This window comes from Caretta caretta, chromosome 6 (assembly GCF_965140235.1).
Source record: "Caretta caretta isolate rCarCar2 chromosome 6, rCarCar1.hap1, whole genome shotgun sequence".
In the NCBI taxonomy this organism is placed as follows: Eukaryota; Metazoa; Chordata; order Testudines; family Cheloniidae; genus Caretta; species Caretta caretta.
In genome coordinates this window covers 84,839,180-84,854,173 of record NC_134211.1, presented here as the reverse complement: position 1 = coordinate 84,854,173, position 14,994 = coordinate 84,839,180, and the positions used below count along the sequence as shown (strand labels likewise).

The 14,994-nt window shown below is 37.5% G+C and overlaps 1 protein-coding gene across 2 annotated transcripts in view; it reads right to left on the bottom strand.

The window, feature by feature from the left end:
- Window positions 1–767: 767 nt before the first annotated feature.
- LOC125639133 (signal recognition particle subunit SRP54) overlaps window positions 768–14,994 on the bottom strand; it is a 78,958-nt gene continuing 64,731 nt past the window's right edge. The window contains exons 3-5 of one of the 2 annotated variants that reach the window (XM_048855685.2): window positions 6,197–6,263; window positions 4,099–4,196; window positions 768–2,956 (exon numbers count right to left, since the gene is read on the bottom strand). In XM_048855685.2, the coding sequence (XP_048711642.1) occupies window positions 2,744–2,956; window positions 4,099–4,196; window positions 6,197–6,263 (378 nt within the window). In that variant the 3' untranslated portion in view covers window positions 768–2,743. The remainder of the gene's footprint in view (window positions 2,957–4,098; window positions 4,197–6,196; window positions 6,264–14,994) is intronic. The other variant, XM_075129758.1, reaches the window with a different exon arrangement.

Genomic DNA, 14,994 nt, shown 5'->3' with positions numbered 1-14,994 from the left:
TTGAATTTTTATTTTAGTAGGAGGGAGAATAAGCAGTTAACACACACACTAGCATCTGTGGTAGACATACACAGTACTGAATGGCATAAGTGAATGGTGTCTTGTCAATATGAGAAAGTTGCACTGGTTTAACTTGAATGTTTCAAAACAATATTAGTATATCTTCAGAGGGGTTTACAGCAATTTAAAGAGTGGTCTATTGTTGCTTAGCTTAAATAAATTTCTTAATAGAGTTAAGCTAAGTGCAAGTATGTACAGCAGGGTTTTCACTGGTTTAATTAAATCATACCACGAGTCAAACTGGAACAGTTTTTATACAACACAAGGCTCTACTTTCACTCCTGTATATTACCTCAGAAGGCTGAGTTGAGTACAGAGACGCTTTCACTATCGTTGCCCTATCGCTATAGACATAACTCCTTCCAAAATGTGGTGATTTAAGCTAAAATGACTTAATGCTGCCCTTGGATTGATACATATTTATCTCTAAGTAGTACTAAGCCTCCCAAGTCAGATGATGAAATGTATAACATCCCAATTACACATAGGTGCAGAGTTCAGCTCGAGGTGCATTTTGTGGCTTGGGGGAAGTGAGACACCCTTGGAGTTTCAGTGTCTAAATAGATGCCCTTAAGAGGACATGGACTTAGTGGGCATGCATCTTATTGTTCTCTTCTGAAAGCACGGAGTAACTTAAGCACCCCAGATCCATGCACACATCTACAAAGGGGCTGGGTCTACACTATCAAAGAAAAACAGAGCCAAGGTAAAGTTCAAAATTATATTAAATATAAAATAACCAGTAATATGCATTTACAGCAAATGTTAAAGTAACCACTTTCATACATTGTGCATAAACTGAAGAAAGGATTAAGTATTAAGGCACAGTGAGTAATACATTTTATACAAAGAACTTTAAACACGATGACAGTAAGCATTCCTTGCTCACTGCAACAGAAAGTACAAGAAAATAGACAATAGTGCAGTCACAGTTGATAAATTTCTGGCAGAAAAAGCTAAAACATCCTTCTCTCCATTAATAAAGATTTTATTCATAAGTTACTGTAGGCTTTTGCCCTGAACAAATACCAATTTTAAATGATGTAGGCTCTAAGCAGTTCATCTATTACCAATGTGTTCTTTGTTTCACTCACAATTGACTCAAGCTACCTCTTGCAGATGTTCAATGCTAAGGATGTTGCTGATTTACATTCATCAAAAGCTGAAAAGAGGCAAAGGACAGAGCATCAAAGCAAAAAAGGACAGTTGATTAAGACCGCTGCTGAAGCACTATGAAGAGACCAGAAAAGACCCATACCTGGCAGAGCAAGAATTCCCTCAGCACAAGCACAGTACAAAACTACCCTGTGTAGTTCTGCAATGGATCTGAAACAAGTCCCAGGGTAGGGGGCACAGCAGGCAAGCTCAGAGTGCTATAGGCATTTGTGGTAGGGCCACAGCCCCAGAGGATTGTCACAGGTCCGACGGTCCCCTAAAAGTATCCAGAATCAGGAAGCCCTTAAGGTGGTAACTTTTCCCCTTGTGGGCTGCAGCCCACGAGAATCTCACTCGGGATTTCTAATGTTTTCTTAAATTTTAGAAGTCTCACCTAAAGATAGTAAGGTTTTCATTTGAAATTATTACATGATGTATGCTGGTGGAGCAGAAACGATACACTATTTTATTTACCTACCAACATTCTGCACTGCAAGAGCTTGGGGAATACTACAGTTCCTTCCTTCCCTACCTAGAGGGCTCAGGTATGAGTGCCGGGAAATAAACTATTTCTCTTTTGCAAGTTATTTTTGCATGATATACACAAATATTCCATTCAAGTAATAATATGGAGACTCTACAGCATCATATAAGTGCTCTAGAGTAGACCAAACAGTCAAATAGCACACTTTTAGCTATAGATTGGTACCCTATGTCTTTAAAATGTTGACAATTGGAGTGTTTAATTCAAGCCGAGGAATCAGATTTCAATTTACTTCCTAGGACCTTATTAGAACCTACTGAAACTATGTATTTAACTGGCTAGGAGAAGTGTCTCTCATAAATGGAGTGAGAATGTGCTTCACACAGCTGCTGCTCATACTGTTCTTTCCTAGACAACAGAATTCGTTGTCTGAGCACTGCTAATCTCCACAATTGATGTAGCTTTAGCTGAGCAAGTTCTAATAGTGCTTACAACCTCCTTTTAAAAAGAGGAAATTATTTCAACAGGCACTCAGACACCTCTAGGTTAAAGCTAGTGTCTAAAAAAATAAATACATAATATGGTGACAATAAATAAGGACATTATTGTGAACTGAGATGCCTTGTGAAGCCACTAATTAGTCAGACAATCTATTCAGAGAGAGCTAATTCTCAATAAGGATTTTATAAATACAAAATAGGTTTTTAAAAGTATAAAATAGCACTTTCTTCAATCCACAAGTGTCAGACAGGCACCAGATGTTCAGGGAAAAGATTAGAGACATTTTTACCTACACTGTGCAGAAAAAGATGAGAGGTCTAGCATATTTAATTTATACTCAACTGATTTTTTTTGTTGTCCAAAATTTTTATTTTAACAGAAATGTCAGTTTGGCAGGATAGCTGTGGACTGAACAGACATTATTTAGCTCTCTCCTGGCCAGAGTTTTAAGTGAGTTACATTCCACTGGAAAAGTATAGCAAGATTTTTCCCACACTTTTGCTGCCAATTTAAAAATTTTGGCATTATACAGAACCTTATATTTTAAGTAGGGACAGTAGTTAAGTCTTGTTTACTTTCTGCAACAGATTGGCAGTCTCCCTCAGTTTCAAAATTGAGATTCACAAATGCATTACATGCTGTTGCCTCAGGTTGGTCTGTCTGGACAGTAGTCTCATCTTGTGGCTTGCTCTGCTGCTCTTGATATCGTCTCTCCGCCTCTTCTGACATTTTGTTTTCTTCCTCCTCCTCTTCCTCCTAAGAAAAAATGTCCACAAAATACAATACTTTCTGCAACCTGTATTCCTCACAACTCCTTTTGCAAGAACACATCAATTTCAATTACAAGCATCCAAGCACATCTCTGCACTCACAAAAACGTTTGCTTTCATTGATAGTTCAGCCATAATAATCAAAGCAAACATCAGTTACAAGTCACTGGTCCATTCCAGTAATCATTCAGAATCACTTCACTGATTTTCACTGAATCACTTCACACGCCTCTCAGAAATGAAGTTGAAGGGCTGAACTTTCTCTACACATACAAACGAGATACACACAGATAAACTTTGACTTAATAAGCCAATTACTTGTCAACAGCAATAATGTGTAATATTTCTGGCTATTACTTTTCAAAGACGGTTTGCATTTTCCCCATTTTAAAAAGATGTTCAAACAGGAGTCATTACTTGGTTATAAAATACCTTCCCCCAGCATGTGCTTTCAAATGTCAACCCTCAATTTCAGGAATTTGTCATTTTGAATGAAACGTTTTACCGTTTTAAAATACTAGAAATAGTCTAGGTAAGAGGAGCCAATGCAAAGACACAGGACATTTGTTCAAGCCATTAATTTTGTGATACATCATAGGAAAGGGGGAACAAGGGACACAAGCAGGGAAGTTGGGACAAGTTAAGTAGCTTGATAAAGACAAATGAAAAACACCTAAGGATCATTAAAAGACAAGTTACTTAATATTTCTGAAATCGTGAGTGCAAGATTTCAGTATAAAGTGTTTCACTGTTTGTTAGGCTGTTCTTTCAGGAGTAACAATAACCGTACGAAACAGGACAATTTAAAAAAGGCACATTAAAAACTGAGCCTCCACCATTTCTTTAAAGAATACAGTCAGTGTCCAATAACCGCTACATGCATCTCTCACACAATCTGCAAATTGTCCTTAAAGTGCACTGTGCAAGAGACTGGAATACAGCAGTGACCAGGACTCACTAAGAGGTCTGGAAATTGCTAATCCAGTGGTAAGAGTCTAAAGGTGAGGAAGCATATGGGAAGAGAGCTGCTTTAAAAAGAAAAAGATTCAAAGAAAAGGCTGAGGTTTAGGCCAAATGGATTGAGCTGTCTTTAGTAAATACTACAGATAATAGTAAAGAAAGACACACCTCCTTCTTCATCCTGTAATACTCATCAATGGCATACTGGTATTTTGGTGTACTTATGCCCAAAACGGATGCAATCTTTTCCCCAAGGAAGTCACACACTAAAAATAAAACGAGAGGCCTTTACCTGAATTCATTAGATTTCGTTTTAAGAGCAGTTCTACTTCAAAAAGATAGCAGCTGCTTACTCAAAAAGATCATCATGTGTAGTCAGTCATAACTGCTCAATTTAGTGACATTTACTGTTTACTGCTGTTCATAGGAGGGCCAACTTAGCTAGGTAAAGAGATGGATTCTGTTACTTATGCATATTATTTAGTAAGTTCAAGTCAGTTCCACTTTCATGGTGTTTTCAGTGGCATTGCACACAATTGCATAAATGTCAGAGGGCAGAGTTTGGTCAGCAGAATGTTTATAACCTGCAACAATATGTGAGAAGGAAAGAATCCAGCTCAACTTCCAGGGCCCATGGTAAAAGTATATTATCTTCAAATGAGCACATATAATATGGAAAATAGAAGCAGAACCCCATAATGCCCATTTTTACATTAGTTTTAGAGTAAACTGCACTTTAATGAACAAGTTGATAATTCAGTGCGTTTAAAATACAGTACCTTTATATATTTTAATTCATTAACACATTTAATGTTACCAGTAACTGTGGGTAACTAGTCAAAAATGCAGGAATGAATGACAAAACTGGAAGCTACACAGAAAATTAATAAAAGGAACCAAATAATGTGAGAATTTCACTGCAAAGGAAGTACTTTTAATTTTGTAATTCAATACTTTTGCTTTAACAGATTCCAAAGCAGAACAAAATAAGCCTAAGTAAAATAATGGTTAGATTACACGTATTTGTAGTAAATGATGTTTGCAGCCAGCAAATAGAACATAATTATATGTATTTGTATATATACTACATATACATACAAATACATATATGTATGTATGTAGAATGTGCTATAGAATGTATGTATTGACATATGTAGATTCTGGGCTAGCAGTGTTTTAACTACACTGTGCTATACACTGCTGCATAGATCAAAAGGGTTTGATTTCAGTTCTCTCAGTATAAGTCACCAGGGGCTAAGATCACTTTACTCAAGAGCATCCCTTCTAACAAGGGAGTGGAATAGATATGCTCATGGCAATTCCTTGGCCAAAATGATTGCTGCAGTATAGGGCCTTGAGGGCAAGGAGGATGAAAAACCAAGGAGAATGTACATCAAATCTGCAGGACTCTTCAGGAAAATAAGCTTACTGGATAGTATGAACTTGTTAGCTCTGTTGCTAAACCCTCTCCGGGAAGAGCAAATCAGAAGCTAGCTATTAGATAATCCAACAAATATCTCAAAAATACTGTAAATACAGATATTTAACACAATATTCAGAATCTCAAGATGACAAGAACTAAAACCTTATGCATACTGACTCTCTCTCAACAACGTTCTTTTCAGGCCAAGTCACACCAGTGATTTATAGACATCACTGCTGTAGATGGTAAGTTCTATAGAAAACAGACTTACTTGCTTACAGATCTAATGGCCTTTGATTGGAAAACACTTTATTTTACACATATCCTTCTACTGAAGTTCTTATATGTCTGGTGGCACATCAAAATATTTCCCTATTAAACCAAATCAGGACATATGTCACATCAATTAAATGCTCACGAACTGCAAGTGTCTAAAGCAGCTTTGATTCTAGCTTGGTTTTGTAAGTCAACCAATTGGTGACCAAGTGCTACACACAACTGACAGATCATGCACATTTCTTCCCAGGAAGACAGGTTCATTACGTCTCACAACTCGCCTGAACAAATGTTTCCTTAGCAAGCCACAGATGAGGAAATTAGTATTTAGCAAGAGGGAGATTTTGGTTTATTCTTTCATTACATCTCTTTCTGTCAACATGAATAACTTGGCACCGAAGAGATGGAAAGTTACACAACCAAAATATAGATGCATGGCAGACTTTTGGAATGTTCCAAATGGCCAATAAGTCACCTCCCAGTTGTGACACTTCATGTAACAAGCTTTCAAAAAGCTAGTTAATATTCTTTGGAGTAGTTTACCTTAAAAAGTAAGTGAACTAATACCTGATAAGGTTGACGTGGCAACTCTTAGCATATGAAACCACAAGTAGGGTCCCCAGGTAAGCGCAGTCTGTAATGATAACAAAATTAGTAAGAGTAGCATTGTGACCATAAAATTGTGGTAAATACATGAAGTGTAGTAACCTACAAAGAACACAGATCCAGAAGAGAAAGCTGCCACCTTGTCTATCTTTGTCAATACTAAGCTCAGTGCTTTGGTTTTAAGAAAGTTATACTAATTCTGGTTTTAGATCTTTAAAGCATGATGTCACTGCACAGGCTATAAAACTAGCCATTTCTAGAGGTCTTATTGCTTATACTTCCCCCTCAAAAGAAATTCAACCCTCCACTCCATCAGAGAAAATGAATAGATGGGCCTTACACACTATGCTGAAGGTCTTGAGTTCTGACCAGCTAGGAAAACAGAATTCCAGTAGAATTCTCTCCACCAGTATTCCCTGCTTCTATTTCCATTTCATTCATACACAAGGACCATTAGAAGATCAGTTGTCAAGATAGTCCCTGGGAGAGAGGCAGTCTAAGTCAGGCAGGATTCAAATCTTAGAGGGCTTTATAGATCCAAGTCAGCACCTTGAATTGCACCAAGAAGTATATAATGCAGTCAAAAAATTCTTCAAGTGGCTTGTATTGCAAAGTCAGTTAGCTATTGGCTTCAGTTAGTATAAGATCCAGCAAGTGGTCTTCAAGAGCACAGAACAGCGTTAGCAGCAGTCTACTCTAGAAGTAACAGAAACATGAATGATTATGGAGAGATGCACATCAATGGAAATATTGCAACCTCAGGACAAATGGATACAGAACACATTGATGATGTCACTATCTAGAACCTCAGGAGCATTTGGGAATCCCATGGCATTGTGTCTAGGTTTCTAACCTGCTGAGAAAGGCTGAGCATCCCTCTAGGTCATACAATTTGTTGGGGAGGGGGAATGGAGAAAAATCAAAAAATTTCCAACCAGTTCTAATGACAATGCTAGAGACTTTGACCGTTGTGAAAAGGCAAATTATATGATTAACTAGAAAACAGATATGTTTCTCGTAAATAATAGAGTTTGCTTGAATAAAACTTTGAAAATCTCCAGCTCCTGAATTCAAATGAGGTTTGTTTTTTAATAAGAAACTGTCAGTAGAGGGGTCTTTCTGCTGGATAGTACCAGTAAAATGGTAGTTCTTACTGAGACACACCTGAACCATTATCTATAAAAGACGACTCTAGAATGGTCACTCTGAAGCCTACAATGTCTGCTGAGTCAGCGTGAAGCGATGGAAACAGCCACAAGAATGGTTGAGAGCTCTTTGTTCACAACACTAGATTCAATCACCACTGGGGTTTGCAGTCTGTATCATCCAGTTTAAGTTCTCAGCCATTTTGACATTATGAATTACACCTGTGCAATAGCAGAGGTTTTCAGCTACTGTAAAGCATTTAGCTCTTCCATGCCAAGAGTCTTTGTCCATTGTGACAAAAGTAACTCAACTAATCACCACCCTTACTCTAACGCTAGTTTGCGTGCAACAATTTCACTGGTCAGACAAAAGAGTCTATGTAGATGATGGATTACTTAGCAAGGATTTTCAGACGCTATTTTACAATGAAAACAACAATAAAAATCGGATTTTTTTGATAAAATGCTTTTTTGAGAAAAAACCTAGCTCAAAGATCTCTCATCATGGAATAGCAATTATAAATTCTAATTCTATAGTATGAGACAATATATTCATGTAATGTTTAAGAAAAGTTTTGTAAATGAGTTCCAATAGTTCATGGATTAGGGACTCAATCTTATGGTGTTCAAGGGGCTTCTGTATAGATTATTTAGGTTAATCTTTCTATCTCCCAATGGGACTCAGTGCTCAGTCTAGAAGATACCATCAGAGATGCTTAGTTTTGCAGTTCTCTAACTGTGGATTTGTTCTCCAGAGATAAAATGCTTGTTAACAGCAAAAATGTTTTAAAATAAATAATATATATATAGAGGCGAGAAACAACAGACCTCAACCCTATTGTCCCTCTGCAAATTTGTGTACATAGAGTCAATCCCTTACCTCTCTCTAAAAGTGCAGAAGTTTCAAAAAGTTCAATGAATAAAAGATTGTTGGGGGCGGAACAGACCTAGACAAGGAGAAGATGTCTGGAGATAAACGTGAGATGGGAGGCACAGGCAGTAGAAACAAAAGTGTAACTGTTTGAGCAGCATATTCCAGAAGTCTTAAGGTGTTTCTGAGCATAGCCTTCATTAATTTGAGATCTACCATACCATTCTCTCACTAGAAGGGAAAACCTATAATGGCAGCAGGCCATAAAAGAGACCCAGTTTGGGAATATTTTAATGAAGTTCCTCTACCTGTGGGTAAGACAAGCATGCATGCAAAATGCAAACAGTGCAACAAAGAAATGCAAGGCTTGGTTGCCTGAATGAAACAACATCATGAGAAGTGTTCCTTCTCAGGAGGAAGCAGCGTTGAAGAGGATGAAAGGAACATGTCTGAACTTGCAGGATCTTCAGGTTGGTAAACTTTTTTATTTCATACTTCTTTCTTAAGGACTGCTGGTCTTCCTTCTGGACTATTCTTGAATTCTCATGTTTGAACAAAAAATATAGTTAGTACCATAGAGTAACATCATTTTAGATGCAGTTGTGATAAAAAATAAATAGTTTAAAACAGGCAGATCTTCCTTTTACAATTTCAGCTTTAAAGTAGTACTGAGTGTCAGTGAATGCAATGAATAATACTAAATGAGCAGTATGGTAATAATAATTAAATAACTGCATTGACTTATTTTGTTTAAGAGAATCCATCCTCAACATACAGGATTCTGAAGACCATCCACCTTCAAGATCACCATCATTTTCTATAGTTTCAGAGTTATCTGCCAATGATAGTGTTTCAGTCACATCATGTATGTCACATAGCCATAGTATATCACCTGTAGCAGAAAGAAAAAAAAATCTCCATCATCCAGAAACAACCATAGATAAGTTTGTGATAAGAACCAGCGGATTACAAAAAGAGGTAATTGATGAAAAAATTGCGCAATTTGTTTATGCAACGAACTCTCCTTTCCGTAGGATTGAGAACCCACACTTAACCATTAACATGGTTCAGTCATTAAGACCAGGATACAATCCACCCAACAAAGCAGATGTCACAGGCAAATTGCTGGATAAAGTGTGTGAAAGAGAAAGCGAGCAGCGTGCAAAAGTTCTAGAGGGTGAAATTGTTAACCTAAGTCTTGATGGATTGAGCAATGTCTACAACGATCCTGTTGTATGTGCTTATGAGACAACAGAAGAAGGGAATGTCTTCATTAAAGAAACAATTGATACATCAGGAAATGCACACACAGCAGAATGCTTACAAGTAGCAGCAGTAAAAGCTATAACAAACTGAAAAAACCTCAAATGTCTAGTATGCAGCTTGGTCACAGACAATGCTGCAAATGTATCCACAATGAGAAGAAATTTAGAAGAGAGTCCCAAGCTAATAATGTACGGTTGCAGTGCTCATTTGATGCACCTGCTAGACAAAGACTTCAGTGTACCAGAAATAAAGGCTAAGTCCGTTGAAATTGCAAGATACTTCCGTAACAACCATTTTGCAGCAGCTGCTCTGAAAAAAGTGGGAGGAACTAAGCTAACTCTCCCACAAGACGTGCGATGGAACTCAGTAATGGACTGTTTTGGGCACTATATCAAGAACTGGCCTAATCTGATGACAGTTTGTGAACAAAATTGTGAAAAAATAGATGGCACTGTCACAGCCAAAGTTCTCAACATTGGGCTTAAGAGAAATGTTGAACACATGCTGAGTACCCTGAAGCCTATTTCTATAGCCGTGAACAAAATGCAGGGAAAGAGCTGTTTTATTGCTGACACTGTTGAAATCTGGAAGAAACTGAGTGAGATCTTAAAGAGAAATATGCAACAGAGTTAAATTTCAAGCATCAAAAACACGAATGGGACAAGCACTATCTCCAGCTCATTTTCTTGCAAATATTCTCAATACTTGGTACCAGGGTCAAACTTTAACTGCTGAAGAAGAGAAGTTGGCTATGACATGGACATCCAGCAATTATCCCTTCAACTATAGCAAACTTGAGAGCTAAGGGTGAACCATTCAAGAAATGTGTTTGCTGATGTTTTAAAGGAAGTCACACCAGTGAACAAGAAAATCCTCCAAATATTAATGATTAATCTGTTGAATTGGGGATATTTATGAAGTCATTGGGAGGTGAACTATCTGCTTCAATTAACTTTGGTAAATGAAATAACCAATCTTTCATTTTCTGATATAGCTGTAAAACTAATCTGAAAAGTTTTCAAAATAAATCACTTTAAAAATGTATATAGTGTGTACCTTCTAAAAATGAAACCTACATCTGAGTTGTGAAGAATATGTATTAAAGTTAAAAGAACCAGCAAGAATGCACTTTTATGTAGAAATCCATGATTAAATCGAGTCTTCCTGACAAATGCTGTTTAAAACAAGTGTGAAAATTCTTGCTTTATATGTTATTTAATATGTATATAGCTATCAAAGGTTTTAGAACTAATCTCTATGGTTTAAAGACAAAGCATCACAATGACATTTTGTGTTTGTATGCAGATTACCAGATTTCAGTGCTTATCTGATAGAACGTTCCTCTGGCTTACACAAGACCGTCTTTCACACTACCTGCATCATTCTGTTGACTGCCAACTGAGAATCCAGACACTATGTATTTTTAGCAGGGCTTATAGGAAGTGTCCTGCTATGGTGACAAGCATAAGCGAAAAGGCTGCTGTCCTAGCTACACAAAAGCACCCTATGCTTGTTAATTAAGTACTCAATTGGCAGTCCTTCTAATGTAGTCAGTCATGTTTGTGCCTGTTTAGTCAGGAAGAGTGCTGGAAAGGATGTTGCTATAAATGGGAGTAATGGTTGGCACCATACAGATAAACAACGTGGTAAGGTGAAAAAGGCATTCACACAGTGCACAGGACAAACCATTTTAGAGTGCTGCTGGTTAGCAACGAGCAAGCGGCTAGAAGCATTACTTTAACATTTAAAAATACCAAAAGGAACTGAACTTCTCAAAGTAACAGGAATGTAATAAACCAAATGCAGAAGTATTTTAACGTACTATTGAAGTAATGCAAATTCAGATACAATTTAATAGTACTTTTAATTCAATGATATGTACATAATTTTCTAGTTTCCACTATCTTGCCACAATGCAAAATTAAACAAATTTAGTAAGTCAGGACCACCTCTATGAAAAGTTTTAATAAGATTCTAGGAAAAAACAGAGTTATTTATCAGAGCCCCTGCTTCAGTTACAAACTGTGCCCTCAATACAACCAGCATAACTAGTCAATATGAAACACTGTATCCCATAATCCAAAAGGTAAACTGTTCCTTCAACTGTCTCAAAGGAGGGAGAAAGACAAAAGAGAAGCTATTCTGTGCTAATTCAAGAGGAAAAGAGAAAAATGTTTTTTCACAGTGAAACACTGGGAACAAGGAAACACACACACAGGGATTAATCCTGCTTTCCTTTCTTTTTACTTGCTCCCTTAGTTTACATGGGTAGGATTTTCCAAAGGTGCCAAAAGTTCCCAAAAGCAATACAAACTAGGATATAGAGAACAGCTAGTTTGCAAGTGACTAAGAGACCTTCCAGAGTCAGATGAACAGAATTACCACAGAATAGCTCTCTCTATATAAAAGTCTTACTCTAACTGAAGTAGCTTTAAACGTATTGAATAATACTAGAAAAAATGGCACTTAAAATAAGACTTATTAACAAGCATTGAGACAGTGCATTCCAATCCCCTATGCTCAAAGAAATCTCAGTGCTTTGACTGAGAGAATGGGGGTGGAAAAGTACTTTGTTCTTCTAATAGAATTTATCAGATTTGCATTAGAAGATGCAATGAGTGATTAATGTTGCAAATCTTGTTTCATTTCTATTAAATACACACACATACCCTCTCTATCTAAATTCACACAGAGAAGGAAGATGCAACTAAAATTAAAATTTACAAACATCTCAAGGAATATTCAGCTGTAGTAGTATACAGTTCTATTCCTAAGGAAGTTGAATTGTAGTAAGGAAGCTCACTCACTTGAAGAAATATTAGCCCTAGTAACTAAAAGACTCAAAAGGACATTTAATAAGAGTTCTACACATTGTGGACCCACCTATTTTTTTTTAAAAAAGAAACCCCACACATTCAGATTATTTTGGAGAGACAACATGGCAGCAAACTACCTGTCATGACAATAAGACCAACAAATCTAGTGTAACTACAGACTGTAATGGACTAACGACTTTAACACTGAATGATCAAAAAGAAGCCTAACATCATTTACCCAAAGCAAAGCAACAATGTGTGTTGAGTCTAAGGATGGGGAGTGTATTGTATTTTTGTTGATACGTTCCAAGAGAATTTCAGTGTTACTTGGCTTAGAACGTAAAATGTTTTAGTTAAACAAACTCCTTGAAGATTATGGTAAAGGACTTAGACAGTGTAGGTTCCCCACCCCACTCCCTCCTTCCATGAGCTGAAAAATCTTTAAGACCAATGATTATTTTGGGGTAGTTTATTTTTGACTTCCTCGTGCACTCAATGCATGGCCTTGGCTTTGCTTTTACTTTATTGTCTGACCGACACAGATTTATTTACTATTCGTATTGTAGTAGAGCCTGGGAACCCTAATGATGGACTAGGACCCCACTCTGCTAGGCGCTGTACAAACACAGAACAAAAAGAATGTCCCAGCTCTAAGCAACTTGTAATCAAGCTACAAACAAGAGACAGGCAAACAGATGAGGAAGTACAAGGAAACAATATTAGTCAGTATGATAGACCGTGGCCTGAGCTCATCAGCAGCCTAACCACTTAAGTCTTTTTATATGAAACAAAAAAAATTAAGGACATTTTTGGAGGAGAATAATGAGGTAGTTTTGAAGATTCTATGGGGAGCTCCTTCCAAGCATAAGCAGCAGCATGAGAGAATGAACAAAGGTGCTTGTTTGAAAATTTAACAAATGGGTGATGGAGGCTAGCATCATGAGCCAATTGGAGGCGAGAGCTGACATTTTGACAGTGAATGAGAGTTAACAGGTAGGATGGGAAACGTCACAAAGGGCCCTGAAAATAAAAACAAGCCAGCTTATGTTTGATGCATAGAGAAGGGAAAGCCAGTGGAGGGATACAAAACAGAGGCATCATGGTCAAAGCAATGGGTTAGGACAATGATCTTTGCAGAAGCATTCAGAATGGGTAGAGCAAGATTGCATTTGTCAAGTCCAGAGAAAAGGACAATGTAGTAAAACAAGATGTGAGCGTGGATAAGAGTTTTAGCTGTGTAGATGGATAGAACATGCCATGTATCTTACAGATGATACACAGAAAAAAAACCAGCAAGATTTAGACACTCTGGATACGAGGACCTAGAGAGGTGCAAGTCCACAGTGATCGAGAAAGAAAGTAGCAGGGAGGGCTTGAGGGAAGACTCAGAGCTCTGGTTTAGCCATGTTAAGCATGACCTTATGATTAGACATCATTGAAGAGAAGCCAGAGACAGGCAGAGATTTTAGTTAGGACAGAAGGTGGCAGGCCTGGAAGTCATCAGCATAGAGGTGGCAGTTGAATTTACTCATGAAATTACCTAGAGATAAGGTGTAGAGAGTAGAAAAGGGAACCAAGGAGAGAGCCCTGTGGACCACACAAAGTTGGAGGGGGGAAATTAGGAGGATCCTCTGGAAACAAGAAGCTGAAGGAGCAATTAGAGAGGTAGAAGAACCCAGAGAAAACAGAGTCAGAGAAGTCAAGGGAAGACAATATTTCAAGGAAAAGAGGATGGGAGATGGTGTCAAAGGTGGCTGGTAAGTCAAGGAGGATGAGAGTGGAGTACTGGTTCTGGGTTTTGAGTAGGAAGGGGTAATTAGAGAGACTGGGTTGATACAGTTTCTTTCCTCGGACTTGGCTATTTCTTCAGATAATCTTTGAAAATCTAAGCTTAAAGCTTGTCAGCTAAGGGAAAGTGGTCATTTTCAGTTTAGTTCTAAAACATTCAGTAAGTGTTTTGGCTTAATTATACTTTCTCTGCAATATAAAAAAAGTGTTTTTTTATTTTGCAGAGAAAGTATACAACTCAGTAGAGGAGCTGTAAAGATGCCAACACCAGCTGGGCTCCAAAATTTTATGATGCAGAATTTCCAAAGTACTAAATGTTCTATAAGGTAAATTGGACCAGAAGCTGCTATTATTTGCAACATAGTTTTTAGTACCCCAACTGGGATAATGAGTTGTAGACATGCTGGTCCCAGCAAACTGACTATTTATTTGTGTGTATAGAAATCCTACAATACAAAACATTTTTAAAGCAGCTGTTTGCAAAAACATCACAGCTCAGCTTGGACTAGTATGTCCTCAACTCATTTGGGATACAGAAAACATACCTCAGATAATAGCAACCCTTCGTCGAGTTTACCTTTATTGAAGTTGTTAAAATGAAGCTTCTTTCATAAAAGAAAAAAAGGAGTGAAAACAAACAGTGCTCCACAAGCCACAGAATTCTTTTAATTAAAAAAGTTAATAAAAAACTAAGGATAACATAGTAATTTGGGGGGGGGGGGGGGGGGTGAAGAGAACCAATCTCAACTTTGGCACACTTCATGTTCCTTAGTGTATACAAATCTGTAACCAGGAAGCAAGAAAAGGAACTCTTCACACTATTTTCATCTACCATGCATCTCTGAATGTACTTTGAACACGTCAGTTTGTAGA